We start from the raw sequence: 21286 nt of genomic DNA, 5'->3' as shown, positions 1-21286 counted from the left end.
ATTGAATATACTTCTTGTTTTTGTAATAAAAGGGGATTGAATAATATCGTATAAGCACAATTTCTGTTTAATCGATTGGCGCTGTCTGCTCATACCTGTCTGTACCAAATTTCTGCCCTGATGTCATTCGGGGAAAGATAACACAGTCTACGTGATTGCAACTGCAGATCACGTAATCCAAATCTGAATGCTTTCTGCGCATCGTCTGCACTTCATTTACGCAGGATCAGTAAAGGATTTCATTCCCTCTTCCTCGATTGGGAAACCGTCACTGTGTCACCATGGTCGCTGGGACATGTAGTTTAAATAACGAACCCCGCAGAGGGAAGGTTACGCTATTCACAACATTTCCCATATTCCTTTGCGCTTTCAGTCAACATGCGGATCGCCATATAGCGTGTGTGTTCTGAATGACAGAAGGGGCATGTCTGTATTTCTTCTAAAACTTTAGCTGGGAATTCACTACAGTATGCTACAGCCAGCTCAAAATGTGAGTAATCTGAGTATCATGCAATGCTTTTTTATTTTGTTTGATTTAAGGTGCGCTATATTACATTTGAGAATTAGCGGGAGTGTCCATGTCTTGCTAAAGTTGTTTGGCTGGTGTTCAGAACTAGGCCTTAAGTATTTCTAAAACTGGACATTGCTTTCGACCAGTGCATTAACTGGTGTAAGGACTATACCAAGCTGAAGAAAGAAAGCAAGCAAGCATCAGTGTGCCTTCTCTCCAGATCAGGTTTTTCTTCTTTGTTTTTATATAAACCAAGCTAAGCATATACCTTGTGGGAAATATGTCTACATTTTGCGCCTGAAAATTTTGATAAATTGGTCATGCAGGGTTAGGAGCATAATTGGGTCTCGTCTAATTTGTTTTCTTCAACACTAACTACATCCCTTTATTTTTTGCTGCAATATTTAATGCTCATTTCCGTTTAGTTTTCAAAATAATCGAAATACTTTGTTTTTCAGCTCTGGGATTAACTATATTGAGTCACCATTTCAGTCAAGGTAATATAGCTCAACATTTATTAATTTGAACTGTATGGATTAAGTCGTGATTAGTGTGTATGTTATTGCTATATTGTTTCCCAAATGTTTAACATCAACAGCTTTTCAAAAGTTAAGGGGAATCATCAAACTGTTGAATAATGATTATTCTTATTTGAATGCAAATTTATAGGGCATTGTACACCTGCCCATTTGCAGCCACTGATATAGTCTCAACGTTGGATATTTGTGCTATAGTTGTGCTACAGACATGCAATCTTCAAATATATTTTACTTTACTGTAATACATTAGCATCTGCATTTTAATGCATTAGCAACTGGAACAAGACCAGCACATTTACAACTCGATTATGGTGGATATTTGTTTCATATTAAATTTGATAAACTTTATAATTTAACCAGGATTTGTCTGGGCAGAATCATGTTTGCCTGGGAAATAACACCTTCAAGTAGGCTACATCATGGAGTTTCACAATAAAGTATTTCACATCCCACAATTTTCCATGTCGTAAATCTACCTCCAGGATGAAAGATTGTTATTTTGAAGGATAACGTGGATACCATTGATTGTGGTTAAAAAAATTTTTTTTTAGTCTCATTAAAGATAAGAAGCAAACCACATAGCTCATAATACCAAACAACTCGCTAATTAGTTGGGCTGAACACATGGTTTACCTATATATGAATCAGTGGTTTCCAATCAAATCTCTCTATCTGTATATTGTGTTTTCAGTGACTGAAATCAGTGGGCTTTGGAGATGCAGCAGTTTCTGTTCAGGGGGGCGCTTCAGCACATAGGTGCTACACGCTCAGTGCTCCTGAGACCAGCACTACAGCAGGTGAATAGAGCTCCAGCTGTAGTCCCATGCACAAGGTGGTCGTTTCTACCCCCGCGATGGGTGAGCATGTCATCAGCTGGGAGAGCTGCTGAGCAGAGGAAGCCTAATATGGAGGAAGACCCAAGGCCACCCCCCCCAGAAAGGCCCCTGGGGACAGCAGTCAGCGATCCGGGTCACAGCACAACCCAGATCGAGACCCCAGCCAAAGCTCCAGTCCAGGAGGACTTTCTAGAGATTGACCCTCTCCAGGACAAGTCTAGCGGCCTCTTCATGAGATTCAAGAAGACCTTTAAGCAGTATGGGAAAGTGATGATTCCAGTGCACCTCATAACATCCACCATGTGGTTCGGCTCATTTTACTATGCTGCCATGAAGTGAGTGCAGTGTTTTCTGTTTTAGGTAAATGGTGCATGTCAGCCAATAGTTTTTATGTTTTGTTCACCCAGTTTGTATACAGTACTGTGCATTTGTTTTAGGCAGGTGTGAAAAAATGCTGTAAAGTAAGAATGCTTTCAAAAATAGACATGTTAATAGATTATAGTTATCAGTTGACTAAATGCAAAGTGAGTGAACAGAAGAAAAATCTACATCAAATCCATATTTGGTGTGACCACCCTTTGCCTTCAAGACAGCATCAATTATTCTAGGTACACTTCCACAAAGTCAGGGATTTTGTAGGCATATAGTCAGGTGTATGATTAAACAATTATACCAAATGGGTGCTAATCATCAATTCAATATTTAGCTTGAAACAGAAACAGCGGTGTAGGAGGAATAAAACTGGGTGAGGAACAGCCAAACTCAGCTAACAAGGTGAGGTTGCTGAAGTCATACACCATGGCAAGACTGAGCACAGCAACAAGACACAAGGTAGTTATACTGCATCAGCAAGGTCTCCCAGGCAGACATTTCAAGGCAGACAGGGGTTGCCAGATGTGCTGTCCAAGCTCCTTTGAAGAAGCACAAAGAAACGGGCAACGTTGAAGACCGTGGATGCAGTCGGCCAAAGAAACTTACTGCAGCAGATGACAGACACATCATGCTTACTTCCCTTCGCAAATCGGAAGATGTCCAGCAGTGCCATCAGCTCACAAGAACAGAAAGAAGAACAAGGAGTCCTGGAAGTGATGGTATGGCCCCCACAGAGCCTTGATCTCAACATCATCTAGTCTGTCTGAGAGAGAGAAGCAACTGAGGCTGCCTAAATCCACAGATGAACTGTGGTTAGTTCTCCAAGATGTTTGGGCCAACCTACCTGCCGATTTCCTTCAAAAACTGTGCAAGTGTACCTAGAAGAATTGATGCTGTTTTGAAGGCAAAGGGTGGTCACACCAAATATGGATTTCATGTAGATTTGTCTTCTGTTCACTCACTTTGCATTTTGTTAATTGATAAACATAATCTATTAACATGTCTATTTTTGAAAGCATTCTTATTTTACAGCATTTTTTTTTTACACCTGCCTAAAACTTTTGCACAGTACTGTACATGTGATCAGTCAGGGACTCTTCCTGGAGGCACCCACTAATGTGTTTCTGTGCATGGTTTGTAGGCTTTCACTCTTCTGCCAGGCATGGTTTTCATCTTCTAAAATTATGTGTTTACCTTTAAAGCAAGCAATTTTCATTTTCTGCATGGGATTGCTGGGAATCTGCTGATTTAGAGTACCTGGAATGAGGAGGCCAGGCTGCTTTTCCACTCAAAGCTTATGAATGCTTGGGGCTACTGTGGTTTACTGAATGGATGGTATGACAGGGTCTTCCTCTGGATGTGATTGGGTCAAAATGTACTAATGATTAGCCTACATCATCATGATCCCCTTGGGTAAAAATGTATGTATATAAAATGTATATACAAAATACAGCAGGGTTAGAAATGACAGATTTACTATTTTACAATTTTCTGTGGAATTGAGTGGAAGACATGACAGTTTGTTGAATGTGTTCCTCAGGGGTGTCAACGTAGTTCCTTTCCTGGAGTTTATTGGATTTCCTGAGACCCTAGTGAACATGCTGAAAAACTCTCAGAGCGGCTACGCACTCACTGCTTACGCCATGTACAAGGTTAGTGACTTTAAATGCTTTAAAGTATGAAATGTGACGCAAAGTATTAAGACTAGGGGGAAAAAAGTACAAATGTTCATGGCTGCTAACTTTCCCTAGATAATTTAAATATTATAAAGATGTTCCTCAAAAATCTTTTTTAAAATGCTGATAATTTATGTTGAGACTCATATTCATAATTTTTGTCTTGGATTAGTCAGACATTTTAAATCTGATTCTGATAGCAGATTTAGTTTAGATATTCATTCTTGTCTGTTCATTGCAGATCGCCACACCAGCCAGATACACTGTGACTTTGGGGGGAACATCCGTCTCAGTGAAATACCTCCGCAAACATGGCTATATGTCCACACCACCCCCAGTCAGGGACTATATACAGGACAAAATGGATGAAACAAGGGAACGGTTTTCCGAGAAAATGGAGGAAACGAAAGAAAGGTTCTCCGAGAGGATGGAAGAAACAAAAGACAGAATTACTGAAACCAAGGACAAGCTGTCAGGAAAACTGCAAGAGACCAAAGACAAAGTGGCTTTCCGCAGAAAAAAAGAATAGATCCGTGTCACCCTGTGTTGCGAAACTCGTGTAAGTCTGATGGGTTTTGTGAGCAGGAGAGAGTAGTATTTGAGGTGATTTGTAAATGCACACAGGTCTGTGTTCTTAGCAAATAATTTCAGGCTGAAAAACTGTCCTTGTATGGTCATTTTGTTTAGTGCACTGAAATGGTACGTTTGAGCTACTATGATGGATTGGTGATGAACTGTAGCCCACTGTGTTATGATAGCCATATATTTGTATTTCTCAAGGTTGAATGGTCACTACTTTTGTAAGACGTTTGGATGCTTTAATTAGCAGTTACAAACGTTTCTACAAATGTGCTAAAAATAGGATTAATGAAATCCATTTAAAAACATCCAATAAAATGTGGAACAACACTATTTACAATGTAAGTGTTTTAAAGATATTTTTACATATTTACAGTTTTATTATACCTACAGTTACAGAGGATTCTTTTCGGTGATTCCTTTGTCTCCAAGTGAATAATTTTGGCTGATTAATCCTTTTAGCATCACTTATGATGATTGATAATGAGACTGAGCCGAGGTGATCATAGGGCTTATATATGATAATTTCCCATTGCTTCAAAGGTTGGAGAATGTTTTTGCATTTGTAACTGTCTATCAAATGATATGATTGTACTTCACCTTCGATATTTCCAAATCTGCAAGACAGGGAACATCAATTGATTTAATAAATGGGAGGGGTGCAAAGGAAAGTTACTAAATAAATTTGCGACAAACTTCAACCTGTCACCTTATGTAGTGCACTTGCGAATGGGGCCTATTTTAATATACTGTCAATTGTACTTTCATCTGCAGTGAGCCTGCTTATAAGATTGTCATCATGAATAAATTTAAGTATAATGCTTTTTTTTTTTTCTGGATTTCCTTAGGGTATTTTTGGATTTGAATAGCTCTGCATTCACTGAGAACTAAAAACAAGGACAAACTTGTAGGAAAGATCTATTACAAGAGGGAGTCATTGGGTGTTAGATTAGCTCTGACCTTTATAAACAGCCAACAGAAATAAATAATAGCAAAGTGGTTAAAGTCACAGCCCAAGGGTAAACTGAACAGTTACTCAATAGTAGTTTGGTCTCATTGATATAGTGGTTGCCAATGTTTTACGGCCCTGAAACTAAATTTAGAACTAAACCACACAGTTGAATGTCGGATTGAAGGTGTACACCTGAAGTAAAAATTAGAGACCGACCGAAAGTAACAAAACATTTTAAAAGGACCTTTATGGGTGGAGGAGAATCATTGTACTTTCTGTAGAATAAATACAAAATGCTGACCTGTCCTGTCAAATCATGTGGGTCCGTGGGTGAAAGGAAAATATTTTAATCTTTAAGGTGAGAATAAATTCAAAGCAGGCTGACCAAAGAGACCGTATGCTCAACAGCTGCATCTCAGTGGGTTGTTATTCTAGATTGCATTACACTAAAGTCCATGCATGTAATTTTTTGTATTTAAGTGTAAATTAATCTAGGATGGGTCTTGTGAAAGTAGGTCTAGGTTATGTCTATCAGTGTCCTTAGTCACAGATAGAGGGATGTTTGACCTCGTATCCCTGTCAAACGGCAAGATATTACCTATGCATCACATTTTTTTAATTAAATGCTATTTTTAGCAACAATTTGCAAAACAAAGTATTTGTGAAATATATCAACTTTGCAAGTAGTTTAACCTAGATTGATTGTTTCTTTCCAATCAGATATCTTTCCAATCTTCTGAGTATATTTAAATTTATATTTTACAGAAATCCTGCTAAACGATCAGCTCTAGCAACAATGCATTTGTATTATTTCAGTGTTTTACTGTAGCTTACTCCTCCATACTGAAAACAGAGTGGCTAGGGATGAAAGAATACAAACCTCTGGAAAGAGTATATAGACATTTTCTTAAAGGTTCAAGGTTTTCCTTTCCTAACGATAAGAGATGCATTGAATTGGCACTAAATCATGAGGATTGGTAAAACGCTTTGCATAAGGGTGTTATGAATACATGGAAAATGTATGAATTTTCAGCTCCAAGGAGAAACCGTTTATATGAAGCAATAGTAATTTATAATTTTGAAAGTAATACTGGTGGTGCGGTTAAACATTTAATATTCTGATATTTCATTCTTCAAAGCAGTGTTCTATATACACTCACCTAAAGGATTATTAGGAACACCTGTTCAATTTCTCATTAATGATCTAGTATCTTTATTACCCTTCATGTTCACACAGAATAGAAAAGATATCCAATACAATGAACATTAAGTATATTACAAAAAATACAAAACCTAATAATAAAACTGTCAATTACCCAGTTAGCCACCATCACCATGTGACATGTTTGTTTTAAAATAATGCTATAGTAGTGACAGGATGCATGATTAGAATATTGAGGTGAAACATGAAAGGGAGACTGTGATGCAACAGCTGAACGCTCTGGGTCCCTGCTTTCTAATGAACTGTGAACCAGTAAAGTGCGTTTTAAAATACATGATTAAATCCAGCCCTGAGGTTGTTTGTAGCATACGGGGGCATTGGGGTGTGTTTTATGGGACAACAACTTTTTCTTTATATATATATACACTCACCTAAAGGATTATTAGGAACACCTGTTCAATTTCTCATTAATGCAATTATCTAACCAACCAATCACATGGCAGTTGCTTCAATGCATTTAGGGGTGTGGTCCTGGTCAAGACAATCTCCTGAACTCCAAACTGAATGTCTGAATGGGAAAGAAAGGTGATTTAAGCAATTTTGAGCGTGGCATGGTTGTTGATGCCAGACGGGCCGGTCTGAGTATTTCACACTCTGCTCAGTTACTAGGATTTTCACGCACAACCATTTCTAGGGTTTACAAAGAATGGTGTGAAAAGGGAAAAACATCCAGTATGCGGCAGTCCTGTGGGCGAAAATGCCTTGTTGATGCTAGAGGTCAGAGGAGAATGGGCCGACTGATTCAAGCTGATAGAAGAGCAACTTTGACTGAAATAACCACTCGTTACAACCGAGGTATGCAGCAAAGCATTTGTGAAGCCACAACACGTACAACCTTGAGGCGGATGGGCTACAACAGCAGAAGACCCCACCGGGTACCACTCATCTCCACTACAAATAGGAAAAAGAGGCTACAATTTGCACAAGCTCACCAAAATTGGACAGTTGAAGACTGGAAAAATGTTGCCTGGTCTGATGAGTCTCAATTTCTGTTGAGACATTCAGATGGTAGAGTCAGAATTTGGCGTAAACAGAATGAGAACATGGATCCATCATGCCTTGTTACCACTGTGCAGGCTGGTGGTGGTGGTGTAATGGTGTGGGGGATGTTTTCTTGGCACACTTTAGGCCCCTTAGTGCCAATTGGGCATCGTTTAAATGCCACGGCCTACCTGAGCATTGTTTCTGACCCTGTCCATCCCTTTATGACCACCATGTACCCATCCTCTGATGGCTACTTCCAGCAGGATAATGCACCATGTCACAAAGGTCAAATCATTTCAAATTGGTTTCTTGAACATGACAATGAGTTCACTGTACTAAACTGGCCCCCACAGTCACCAGATCTCAACCCAATAGAGCATCTTTGGGATGTGGTGGAACGGGAGCTTCGTGCCCTGGATGTGCATCCCACCAATCTCCATCAACTGCAAGATGCTATCCTATCAATATGGGCCAACATTTCTAAAGAATGCTTTCAGCACCTTGTTGAATCAATGCCACGTAGAATTAAGGCAGTTCTGAAGGCGAAAGGGGGTCAAACACAGTATTAGTATGGTGTTCCTAATAATCCTTTAGGTGAGTGTATATATATGTATGTAGGGGACTTGAAGGAAAAAACTTTACAACTGAATAGCTGGTTTTACATTGATGTTGAAACAGGTAATACCTTATATAACGATTTCTCAGAAAAATACTCATCTCTCCTGTAGAATGATCAATTTGCATTTGCAATGGGGGGGGAAACAAAAGGTCATGGCTGCTAGGCTCAGAAGTCACCTGCCTACTTGGACACAAGGCCAGAAATGTGGACAACAAAAACACACCAAGCATTATTTCTTTCTTTTTAAAGTTTTAATAATTCTGCCATGGTTTGACCACAGCATCATAAGTACAAGCATAAAATTTTTATTTATGACTACAACAGCACTTAGAGCAACATTTTTTTTGTTTTTTCTTTTTCTTTCTTTTCTGTAAAAGTATTGCAATAACAGACCTTAGGCCTAAAACCTATGACATCACAATTGCTTAAATAAAAAAAGGCAAAAATACACAACAGTTGTAATTTGTAGGGGTGTGTGTGTATGTATATACATCTTGTATAACCACATATATACATACACACACATATATATAACTGGGATTGAAAATAAAGCAAACAAATGAAGGAAGTCCTGCAATAACTCACATGAATAATTATCAAGACCAAAGATACATAACTGTTGTGACATTTTTAAAAACCGAACGTTAAAACAGCTACTGTCGATAGTTGTGTACATACTCCTGATCACTGGACAGGAACGCACTGAAGAATTCAGCAGAAGCCCAAGTTAGTTCTTTAAGCTAGTGCGGAGGAAAAAAAACAAAACAAAAAAACAAAACAAAAATCTACAGCCTGTGGCTTTAACAAGGATTACAACAGATCTCTCAAAACTACACAATTGCCACTTGTTTGGTGCTTTAAAAATGGCATTGCTATGTAGATTACCTTGAGATAACAATGAACATGCTCAACTGTTATTGTACAGTAGATTCTTAGTATATAAATAAATGAGACTGCAATTAAAGTGTGTTCTATATACCACATACACTGATTATAAAATGTAGATAGAGAGAAAGAAAATATGAAAACTTCTAAAACTGCATTCTCCTCCTTTAACTTTCCTGGTAGATTAATACATTTCCTACTGTAGTTCAGAGCATCACAGACATGTTGGAATATATAAAAATAAAACAAATTCAGTCAAGAGGTAAAACGGCTCAGATGTACTTCTCACTGAAAGAAAATTACTGCTTTTCTTGTTTATTTAATGAAAACAATGAATGATGTCAAAGATCCCTTTCTGAACAGGGCACAGCCGATTTGATTGTATTCAATCCACTTACTAATACATTTAAATCCATTTCGTTCCAAAAGAGTGCAAAATTATGTTTCCAAATTTAGTACATTTTCATAAGTTACCGAAGCTTGAATTTCTTTAATTGTTAGTTGATATTAAGACATTCTATTATACAAATGTAACAAACAAAAAAAGCACACAAAACACACACCTGTAGTGTAAAGTATGCACATCCTTCATTTGAAATAATGTTCGGTGGTTAATTTAAATATAATTGATTTAATAAGTATAGTTTCATTAAGTCTATTACCTTTTCAAAGTTGTCAAACCAATTTATAATGGAAAAAACTGAACCAAGTTCAGAAACTAGGTGTACGGTATGAAGTTTAACTCGGTTCAGTCATATATACATTTACAGTTTTCTCCAGACTGAATCGGTACTTAAGCAACATTCATTAAACTAATCCCAGAATAGAACCGTTTCAAATGAAGTGTGTAAATACTTTTGCCCACAACTGTATACTCAGTTATTCAAATGGAATTAAAATATGAAGTACTTATTTACACTAAATGAAACTGTGCAAGCAGAAACATTGTGTGAGAAAAGTAGTTGAAGCTGCACTTTATGAAAATGTTAGGTTTGTATGTTCATCCTCAATCCTAGAAACAGTGGGAGTTGTTTTTGCCCCTTAAACTTTTTTGCCCACTGTTGAGTGCTAAGTGTGTAGCTTTTCACAGAGAAAGAAAAATAACCATTTATCTTTCAATGAAGTCACATTCGAAGAGAATTAAGACAAGAAATGGCAATTAAAAAGTGTAATACAATACGGTCACACTTAAGTAAAGAAGCTAAACACTCATTGTTTAACATGTTTGCAGTTAATGGAAGTTTGTTGTAAATATTGTTATACACAATGTTTTTGTATTGCAAACACTGTTAAAAGCTACATTTTTATTTGTTTTCATAGCTTGTTTCATAACTTTGACCACAAAATCGTTCAATAGCTAGCAAAGATACAGTCTGTTTCAGCAGAGAAGTACATCATAAGAGGCCTTTCACATAATTGGAAAAGAACATCAGGGAGTTTCGAAAGCGGGCCATTTCTTACCAGTTTGTTAAAAAGCTTTGCGTTATAGAATTCCTAGTTTCATTTTGGGAAACAAAACAAAGAGGAAACATTCGAAAACTACTTTTTGACACTGCTCTGGTCAAATGTGTTTATTAAACTAATACTGGTCCAACCAAATAACAGTGTCACACAAATGGCAAGCGCTCTGGTGCAGGGTATTCTGTACTTTTTAAAAAGATACCAAACAACTAATTATCTTGTTCAACAACTGCCTAAATTCAAAACATTTTTTCTTCCTCACCATAACATAGATTATTTATAGGAAAATAATATAAGTAGTATCTCTTTTTTTTTTTTTTTTTTTTATCATTTTTATGCATTACTTTGCAAACTTTTTCCGGTTTACAAAAAGACAAAGCACATTGTAGGCATTCACAAATTTGATGCCGTTGTGTTAAAATTTTTATATCTATACATTATCTTACATTATTAACAATGTCTTTTTCTGTTGTTTCTACCCATTGGGTAGGATATGTGCATAATATATATTCAAGTTATATACAGCACCTTACAAATAAACATAAAGAGACAGACAACTGAAAAAAGCACCATTGGAAAGTGAGGCACAACGAAGGTGGGAGCTTTTGAGTGCAAGTGGGTTCCTATATCTGCTCAAACCTGAACATTAGGCACCTTATTTGCTCACATAATAGTAACATGCAAACCTCCTCATAGAAAACAAAACAAAACTTTTCTTTTTCATCCTTTTTAACTACAACAGCAGACAAAACAAGCAAAACAAGAAAAAGCACAAACAAAACAGCCGCTTCTCACACCAAAAAAGGTCCTATCACGTACTGAGTTCTATAGGAAGCTGACATACAAAACAATTGACAACAGCAGTAGCAGCAGCAATAGCAGCAGTAGCGATAGCAGCAGCAATATAGAAACAACAAACAAACTCTGGTCTCTAGCTCAGAACTGCAGAGTTCATAACATATGACAGGGTATACATCAGTATAAAAGCAACTGAAGGTTTTCTTCTTAGTATAATCTGAAATCCAAGTAGTTCTAAAAAATGTGGAGGGGGGGATAAGCATTTCTTCATTGTTCCTAAAACACTGAAGTAATAAAAGGGTTTAGGCAGGGGATTTTATTTTCCTGTTTTGTCCCAGCTTGAACACAAAATGTGACTGCCCTTTTCAGAATTTGCTAAAATACCAAATTAAAAAAATCAGATCCTTTTCAAAACACAGATACCCTGATCATTTTTTTTTTTTTTTTTATCCTTTCAGGTCTCAGAGGAGTTGCAAAATGGTTCTCCAAAGCATACACATGAACCATCAAGTCATCAGATCAGTTAAAGTCACCCTCAGAAGTCGAAGTCTGCTCAGGGTTGGTACCCTGTAAACAAGCACACGTTTCGAGATCTCGTTTTACAGTTCGATTATCAAAATGCTTTCGGTGATTTCAAAAATCACCGAAAAACGATAATGACTAATATAATTGGAGAGTGGAGATCAAATATCTTTAACCAAAGCTCTGAAATTGTCAACATGACCTGATGTACAATCTCATCTCCCCAAACAACTCACTCTTAACCACAGAAGTGTTTAAATCACACTGTATAAAAATGCTCCTCAGCAGATTTTTTTTTGACTGGTAAAGGACTATACTGAGGGTACCTGGGTGTGTACTTGGAGATTGTTCCAAGACCCTCCTCACAACGTAAACTAATGCAACAGCCAGGAAGTAACTTAAATAATCTGGCTAGGCTCCCAAACCCACAAATCCACAAAGCTAGCTGGGGCAGTAGAAAATCAAGGGCTATTTTGATACATTGAAAGGGATCTGTAAAGCATTTGTGTGGGAATGGCGATACATGAGGTTTGCTCTCGGTCACGCAGGTAGTACATTACATAAGAAGCCAGGGTCTGACTGATACTGCTGTGTGATAGCAAGAACAAAGAAACAAGGCAACAAGCGCAGAGAAAAGGCTAAGTAAGAAGGTTATTAGAAGGACCCCTCGCATAGCCCTTAAACTTATTGACAGTCCCAAACCTGATTACACTGACACCCACTTGAATCTTCATATACAGATTAAGAAATGACTGAAGTAGGATTTTGCTTTTCTTCCATTATTGTCTTAGTTGCGGTCTTCTGCGCAGAGAAAACCCGGCAAAAGAGCGTGGAAGAAACTCTGGGACAGTCTGCTTGGTGGAGTGCTGTTGGATGGAGTCTAATGGGTGGAAATCATTTCATTTTTGTTTCCAGATGTATACGAAGTTCAAGAAACAGAAGTTAAAGAAATTGTAGGTCTGGTGCGAATCAAATCAAATCGTACATTTCCTTGGTTTTCCCAACCCCTGTAAGTGTGACAATTACTTTCCCTATTACTTTAAGACCTGTATTCAAAATATTCCTAAAGATAATCGATACGATGAAGCATGGAAGCTGCACACAATTTATATTGTAAAGGTAATTGATGTGCAATGATATGCCCTATTGTTGGCAATAATGTCCCTGTTTGAAAGAAGAAGTTATCACATCTCCAAATTAACAGGCTATGATAAATCGCTTCATGTGCAGCTAAATAGATTTTGATAGTAATACTATACATTGTTGCCTATATAACATTGATGTTAGTGTTTCAGGTCACTTTGGATGAAGGCATCTACTAAATTACATAATATTCATCATCACCACCACCACCACCACCACAGATGGATAAATAAGTTTTGATCGGTAGTTATGGTCTCCTGCTTAGTAAAACAAGACCAAAAGTACTGAATAAACTAATATTGAAATTTGCAAAACATAAGTTTTAAACCTAAATCAGATTCTTACATCCCTCGTTTATCTGAGGGCAACATGGTTAGCCAAAAAAAAACAGAAGACCAACTTCATGGAGAGGGGAAACCATAATTTGTTTAACACAAGGTGCTGGAATCTGGTCAAATATCCAGTTAAAGCCAAGCCATTTAAACTCATGTAAGAATTTCTCCACTGTCACTAGAGATTTCATTCTCCAGTATAGCCTATATATTTTGCGCTCAGTGTGAGATTCAGCACTGGACAGATGTCTGAAAACTGGTCCCCCCTGATCAATGAGTCCACTTTGATTTAATGCAGCAGTCCTTCTCTGAGCTAGACCACTATTTATTCCTTTGGCAGATGCCTTTATCCAAGATGAGCGACAAGGTTTTGCAAGAGGTGGAAACTATTTAAATGAGAAAGCATTATTTTGGAAATGAGAATCCTGCTCTAGATGCATGAACCAGAGACCATTGGCAGCATCAAGTCAGAAATATTCATCAATAGATGAGACCGGAAGTTACACAGCTTCCTGCTCATATTTGGACATTTAAACTACAGTATCATTAGCAGGGGACTGTGGGAGTTTCAATCCTGCATGTTTTAAAACTCTTCAATTTCAGAAACCACTACATATCATGAAGGTGGTGGCATTTGTTTTCAGAATAATCAAAATGCCTTCAGTCAAGTAACTCCATGATAAAGAGGATCTCAAATCGGAAGATGCAGGTTTTTACTTGCTCTTATTCTATAATCAGATAACGTTCTGAACTTAAACTTAACATTTTACAGCCTAAAATGCTCAGAGAAATGATTTTAACCAGGTGCCAAACTGTTGGCAATTTTCAGAAAAGCATTAGCAGTAGTGCCATCTAAGATCATAAATCGAACAAAAGTGCTTATATTTAATTGATTATACAAGGCCATCTAATGTTGTCCATTGACCACTAATGTGGCATTCACTTTTAGACTGCTCAATTCCACATAGCCAGATAGCTTGAACAAAATTAACTACAGATTGTTTGAAAGTGAACTCTCGTACGCACCTCAAGAGTTTCAGAGATGAGGCATTGCGTTTGTGAATTATTATAGAATGTTTCCATCCAACAGACTCTATACAGACATTTTCAAATGAAAAATGTGTATCAGCATTGAGTGTGTCCTCGTGCTTCTCAAATCTGAGCTGAGGATTTAGGCTGGATCCAAGTATCCCTTTTTTTTTTTTTTGTGTGTTTGCGAAAAAAAGGGGCAACCCCTATTGCTCCCACTGAAAAATACCTTTGGAGCGGTTATACGTTCCACAGATGAAAGAACACACACAGTAATCACATATAGCAGTTCCCTCTTCTTCTTCTTTTTTTAACAATAAGATAGTGCAACTTCAGAGGACTTTTTATTTTGAATGTTAAGTCCAATCCTCACAATTATTTCCACATATATCTTGGCACTCAGATTTGTATCAATTGTTTTCAAATCTTGATTGTGTACAGGTCTCGGTCTTTAAAATTCTCCTAAACTGCCCTCCCCTCTCTCCCAGGGCCAATACAGTCCTTTTATGCTCAGGTAGGAGGGGGGTGGGGTGGAGTAAGAATCTGTGCTAATTATCATTTTTGTGTTATTTGAAGGGAAAAGTTTATGGGGGGGGGGGGGGGGGGAGAAAAACACAAAACAGAACAATAAAACAGCTATGAAGCAGAAAACAAAAATCCACACAGTGCACGCACCCCCCGTAATCCACCAAAGAAAGAATAAAGCAACATGATCGTTTGTAAGCTTGGTTCCTTTCTTTTTTGAAACATTGTCGTTCTCGTTTTTGTACTGAAAGGCTGATATTAAATTGTGCGCGGGAGTGTCGAGTGAAGAGGCCACACTCCCCTGAGGGAGGAGAGAAGGACTGATGCCCACCACCCCCCCCTGCCAGTTTCACACCAGGTTCTCCCCCTGGCTTTCCTTGTTGGCCTTGACGGGAACGATTGTTGTGCTCTCGGGATTGCTCTGCTGGACTGTTCTGCTTCCTGCCCTCTGCGTCGGAGGAGGGCTATTGCTGTGCTGGTGAAGAAAGAACGAGTAGCCTGGGTAGTGGCCCATGACTTCACTGTAGGTGGGCGGGGGGCCCTCCATGCGGCCGTGGCTGCTGGAGTTAGTGGCACTGATGCCCGAGTTGCTGCTGGGCGGCCGGGGCCCCCCGCTGTGCACGCCCACGTTGATCAAGTCACTGTCGAAGATGGTTCGGTTGGGGGGCGCCCGGACCGACTCCCTGTTCAACTCCATCTGCTGCTCGGGGTCCCTCAGCTGGAGCGTGCAGGGGCCCTGGTAGGGCGGCGGCTCCTCCCCATCCGACAGCGAGATGGTTGGCGGCAGGTCGATCTCGTGCTGCAGGTAAGGGTAGGTGGGCTGGAAGCGGCTGAATCGATCCCTTTGCATAAACGCCGGGGCTGGGAATCTCTCTCTGGACCGCGGGGCGTACATGATCTGTCGAGGGAAGAAGAGGATTTTGGTTTTAACTCTAGATATATTCAATGTTCAATATACTACTACAAATCAAAATTGCCTTTCAAATACCAATTACACCAAAGTAACAGGATTTTTTTTTTTTTTGTCTCAATCCTTTCTCTGACTATATTGTGCACACTTTCTTCCAGATTATGAAACTAATTGGACCTTCCTGAAAGCTAAGGCAGCCAGTGTCTTTTTTTTTTTTTTTAAATGGCTTTTCTCCAGTCACAAAGAAAGTTAAAATAAATACTACACAGTTGTACATTTTCAGAAACAATGCTGAAGGAGACTACTTCAGTGCTCGTTTAGTACAATCTCATGGCCAGGTCTCTGAAGTTGTGAATGATACACAGTGTTCGACTGAAACAAAAGCTTTCTGGCTTAAAGTACAGTCTTTTACAATCCCCAGGCAGATGGATCTTATGTAATCAAAATTTGGCTTGTGACCATGATTTGAGGGTTCTCCACAGGAATTTTTTAAAGCCGGATGTCAGAGCACTGTAGACAGGAACACTTTAAAGAGAAACAAATGTATATAAACACAGGTTACAGTGAGGGGAAAAAAGTATTTGATCCCCTGCTGATTTTGTACGTTTGCCCACTGACAAAGAAATGATCAGTCTATATTTTAATGGTAGGTGTATTTTAACAGTGAGAGACAGAACAACAACAAAAAAAATCCAGAAAAACGCATTTCAAAAAAGTTATAAATTGATTTGCATGTTAATGAGGGAAATAAGTATTTGACCTCTTCGACTTAGTACTTGGTGGCAAAACCCTTGTTAGCAATCACAGAGGTCAGACGTTTCTTGTAGTTGGCCACCAGGTTTGCACACATCTCAGGAGGGATTTTGTCCCTCTCCTCTTTGCAGATCCTCTCCAAGTCAGGTTTCGAGGCTGACGTTTGGCAACTCTAACCTTCAGCTCCCTCCACAGATTTTCTATGGGATTAAGGTCTGGAGACTGGCTAGGCCACTCCAGGACCTTAATGTGCTTCTTCTTGAGCCACTCCTTTGTTGCCTTGGCTGTGTGTTTTGGGTCATTGTCATGCTGGAATACCCATCCACGACCCATTTTCAATGCCCTGGCTGAGGGAAGGAGGTTCTCACCCAAGATTTGACGGTACATGGCCCCGTCCATCGTCCCTTTGATGCGGTGCAGTTGTCCTGTCCCCTTAGCAGAAAAACACCCCCAAAGCATAATGTTTCCACCTCCATGTTTGATGGTGGGGATGGTGTTTTTGGGGTCATTCCTCCTCCTCCTCCAAACACGGCGAGTTGAGTTGATGCCAAAGAGCTCGATTTTGGTCTCATCTGACCACAACACTTTCACCCAGTTCTCCTCTGAATCATTCAGATGTTCATTGGCAAACTTCAGACGGGCCTGTACATGTGCTTTCTTGAGCAGGGGGACCTTGCGGGCGCTGCAGGATTTCAGTCCTTCACGGCGTAGTGTGTTACCAATTGTTTTCTTGGTGACTATGGTCCCAGCTGCCTTGAGAACATTAACAAGATCCTCCCATGTAGTTCTGGGCTGATTCCTCACCGTTCTCATGATCATTGAAACTCCACGAGGTGAGATCTTGCATGGAGCCCCAGACCGAGGGAGACTGACAGTTATTTTGTGTTTCTTCCATTTGCGAATAATCGCACCAGATGTTGTCACCTTCTCACCAAGCTGCTTGGCAATGGTCTTGTAGCCCATTCCAGCCTTGTGTAGGTCTACAATCTTGTCCCTGACTTCCTTGGACAGCTCTTTGGTCTTGGCCATGGTGGAGAGGTTTGGAATCTGATTGATTGATTGCTTCTGTGGACAGGTGTCTTTTATACAGGCAACAAGCTGAGATTAGGGGCACTCTCTTAAAGGCAGTGCTCCTAATCTCAGCTCGTTACCTGTATAAAAGACACCTGGGAGCCAGAAATCTTCCTGATTGATAGGGGATCAAATACTTATTTCCCTCATTAACATGCAAATCAATGTATACGTTTTTTGAAATGCGTTTTTCTGGATTTTTTGGTTGTTATTCTGTCTCTCACTGTTAAAATACACCTACCATTAAAATTATAGACTGATCATTTCTTTGTCAGTGGGCAAACATACAAAATCAGCAGGGGATCAAATACTTTTTTCCCCTCACTGTATGTTAAGCAATAGGGAACACTTAAAATGCATGATTGAAATATATCATACTTGAAAGTGCCATAATGTGAGGCTTAGGCTTTTAGTTTGATTTTATAAAATCGTATATCCAGTTTACAAAGCTACTTCCTTCAGTTTAAAGCTTTCAAGACTCATTATATTAATTTATTTTTAAATTTAGGACAACATATTTAGTACTTAAACCATTCAGACAATATATTTTGAAAGCAATTTCATTATCTCCAGCTGAAACCATTCATTTAGTTCTGGCTTGGAACTCAAAACAGCCAAACAGTACCTGTCTGTAGGTACATTTAATTGTAAATGAAATTGTTTGCGATACACACACACACACACAGGCAACCTGCCGCCCCTACCCCAACAGACACACACCCTATTGTTTTTTCTCAAAATAAAAAAAAAATGAACATCTGCAGCAGTCACAAAAACGACCATTTGCTTTCTTGTTCCCCAAAAGTCATCATTATGGATTGGGATCCTTCTTCACTGAGGTGGAATAACAGATGCTTTAGATTTTATGCTTCTTTCCCAATATTAACTGTAAGGTAAACTTTTATGTCATCAAAGAAAACACAAACTGGGTCATCAGATTTTTGTCTCAGTTGGAGTCAGAGATGGTTCAAATTATCCAATGCAAATAATTGATTCTGGCAACTGCATAGATTAAAGTCCATTCCATAATTAGTCCTATCACAAGGCATTTTCAAATGTCATTATATATATATTTAAGTTAAAACTGGAATGGGTTTTGCCTCGTTACTTTCTAAAATGATCTGTTCTCAGTGTAAATGGAGACAAAGAGGTCTTAAGGACTACCAGCACATCAAAAGCACCACACACAAGTCTTTACTGCTTTCTATATTAGCCATGCATGTTGAACAATATTGCAAAATGGGTTTATTGATGCTGTAAAGAACAGCAGCTTGGTGTCAGAGTGCTGGCTGTCACGGAGCAGTCGTTTAAACTCAGGCGATCCATGCAATTCCAGTCTTACCTCTGAAGCTCCTTGTCGTGATACTGAATTGTCAGTTGGCCACAGGCACCCCTCCTGGGAGAGAGAAATCAGAATGACTGGTGAGGGCACAGCGGCTGGATCCCCAGGTTTGAGGATGCAGTTGCTTTACTGATGGGATGAATTACCTTGCATTGGGAATGCACAAACTGTTCTGGCCTAGATATCAGGACTAGGGTTATGCTCAAACCCTAAAACATTCAGGGTTATGTCAGCAGTGTCAGTATAAATGCTCAATGTTTTTAGCCCAATAATGATGACTTTTGAGGTACTGTGAAAAATGTCCGATTTGAACAAAGAAAGCAACAGACTTCCTCCACGAACGATGCGTCTCCATCACAAGGACAGGCTCCTGACATAAAATGGTTCAAACAAAACTCATAATCAGGCCCAGAGAATCACTCTTATAGGCTCTAAGAATCTACAAACAACATAATGGGTTGGGTGTTCTTCTGCAGTTGTTCAAGCCTTAAAAGGCTGCACACAGTCCATCCATTTCCTCCAGAATATAAAGCAAATGAGGAGGTCTTCAAACTCCCATTATCTATACCATCTTCAAACGAGAACTGTTCAGTACCAGCCTCTGAAGCCTGCTTTCGGTATGAAAGACTTGGTGCAGCACCTGTTACTCAGTGTTCTGGGTAGGAGAAGTGTGTAGAGAGGAGGCATTGCAGACTATACCAGACTATACTACTGCTTTCGTTCTAACCATTGGAATACACCAATGTATCCCAGTCCAAATGGATTTATTTAGTAGAAGACTAGTATGCTCCCGGATTTGGATTAGTTTTCTGAAAGCCAGCTCTTAAACTAAGCAGAGCCCAAGTAATTTATAACCCCTGGACTTCAAGCCTATGAAGCATGTCAGATAAAGGCACTCAAAACAGTACTCTTGTCACATCTGTGCATATGGTTAGTAAAATAATAAACTTGACAGTTGTTTTAGTAGCCTGTGGAACTTAGTTCCAGGACACACAGGTAGGCCCAGCTTAAGGTCAACTTACAAAACCTCAAAACTTGGCTACTGGAATTTATTTGAACAGGAAATGTCAGCAAATCCTTCTAGAATAAATAAAAGAAAACTTAACAGATTTAAAAAACGTGGGAGCCATGCAGGACCAGTTAAAAAAAAAAAAAAAAAAAAGCATGCTCAAGGAGTTGCGATTAAACTTTAACAGAAGGAAATGTGGTGTTTGGCGTACAAAACTCAACATGTCCGCATCGCTACACTATAGCAACAGCGAATACATCAAATACCAAAAAACACCAACAAAGAAAATGCATCATTTTAGGCACGTAGGTACCAATACCCTGCAGAGACTACATTACTTGCAATTTCAGACAGTTTTGGAGAGTAATGTTCCCGAGAAGATTAAGAGACTGTACTGTACTGCTTGGTATTGAATAAGGTTATTTTTCTGGCGCTACTTACTGCACTGTACATGGATGTGGAAGTGTTGGGGCTTTTCCAGCCATCCATGCTGTCCAAACACATTCAATCCATGACTCTGGGAATAATCTAGGATTTCAGACTTTACATGTACAGCAGACTGCATGTTTGAAACCTTTGCTGGGGGAAGCCAGAGCACACCTGCAGAGGGTTAACGGCACTTACCGGCTGCAGTGCTTCCTCCGGTCTTCTGCCTTGACTCTGTCGGTTGATGAAGGACCACGTGGAGAGTTTATAGTGGTTTAGTAAGCAGATGATCACAACCACCATCACGGTCATAACCACAATTATAATGATTATCTGAACAAACTCCAGTTCAGCTGGGGGAAAAAAAGAAAAAGGGAGAGCAAGATAAAGAAATAGGTAATCTATTCATCTCATTCACATTTGTTTATTTGGAAAAAAAAACAAAAACATGGAAGAACTGCTACAGTGCTGAACCTTTCCTCATCACAAGGGGGCACCAGAGGACAGCTTATGTCATATGTCATATCATTTAGTCAGGATAAACGTTTTGTAACCAAGCAGAAAAAGTTATTCCTAACGATGGAGGTTCTTCACCCCTTTAAAGAATTTGACGTACTTTTGAAGTTCAGACGAAATCACTGCAAACTCTACTGCAGACAAACTGTGGCCCATCCCTTGGTCTTTAGGGGCCAATCACTTATTACTGTAAAACACTCACATATTCTTGAACAACCACACAGACATGGAGGCAGTTGGTCAACAGAGTGCAGTTTCATTCCTGCTCTATACT

General features: G+C 39.1%; 2 protein-coding genes across 6 annotated transcripts in view; one reads left to right on the top strand and one right to left on the bottom strand.

The window, feature by feature from the left end:
• The first annotated feature begins 350 nt into the window (after positions 1 to 350).
• On the top strand, positions 351 to 5336 carry fam210aa (family with sequence similarity 210 member Aa). 2 transcript variants are annotated; one of them, XM_066690880.1, is made up of 5 exons: positions 351 to 490; positions 970 to 1008; positions 1742 to 2221; positions 3799 to 3910; positions 4176 to 5336. In XM_066690880.1, the coding sequence occupies exons 3-5, from the start codon at positions 1767 to 1769 to the stop codon at positions 4461 to 4463; spliced, it is 855 nt and encodes a 284-aa protein (XP_066546977.1). In that variant the 5' UTR covers positions 351 to 490; positions 970 to 1008; positions 1742 to 1766; the 3' UTR covers positions 4464 to 5336. The 2 variants fall into 2 exon arrangements, with proteins under 2 accessions (XP_066546977.1, XP_066546978.1); XM_066690881.1 differs by lacking the exon at positions 351 to 490 and adding an exon at positions 544 to 736.
• Positions 5337 to 14743: 9407 nt separating this feature from the next.
• ldlrad4a (low density lipoprotein receptor class A domain containing 4a) overlaps positions 14744 to 21286 on the bottom strand; it is a 103398-nt gene continuing 96855 nt past the window's right edge. For 3 of the 4 annotated variants that reach the window (XM_066690876.1, XM_066690878.1, XM_066690879.1), the window contains 3 exons: positions 20695 to 20849; positions 19062 to 19115; positions 14744 to 15883 (listed from right to left, as the gene is read on the bottom strand). In XM_066690876.1, coding sequence (XP_066546973.1) covers positions 15335 to 15883; positions 19062 to 19115; positions 20695 to 20849 — 758 coding nt within the window. In that variant the 3' untranslated portion in view covers positions 14744 to 15334. The remainder of the gene's footprint in view (positions 15884 to 19061; positions 19116 to 20694; positions 20850 to 21286) is intronic. The other variant, XM_066690877.1, reaches the window with a different exon arrangement.

Source organism: Amia ocellicauda, chromosome 18 (assembly GCF_036373705.1).
Source record: "Amia ocellicauda isolate fAmiCal2 chromosome 18, fAmiCal2.hap1, whole genome shotgun sequence".
Lineage (NCBI taxonomy): Eukaryota > Metazoa > Chordata > Actinopteri > Amiiformes > Amiidae > Amia > Amia ocellicauda.
The sequence above is the reverse complement of the archived record's forward strand: the minus strand, read 5'-3'. Positions and strand labels throughout refer to the sequence as shown.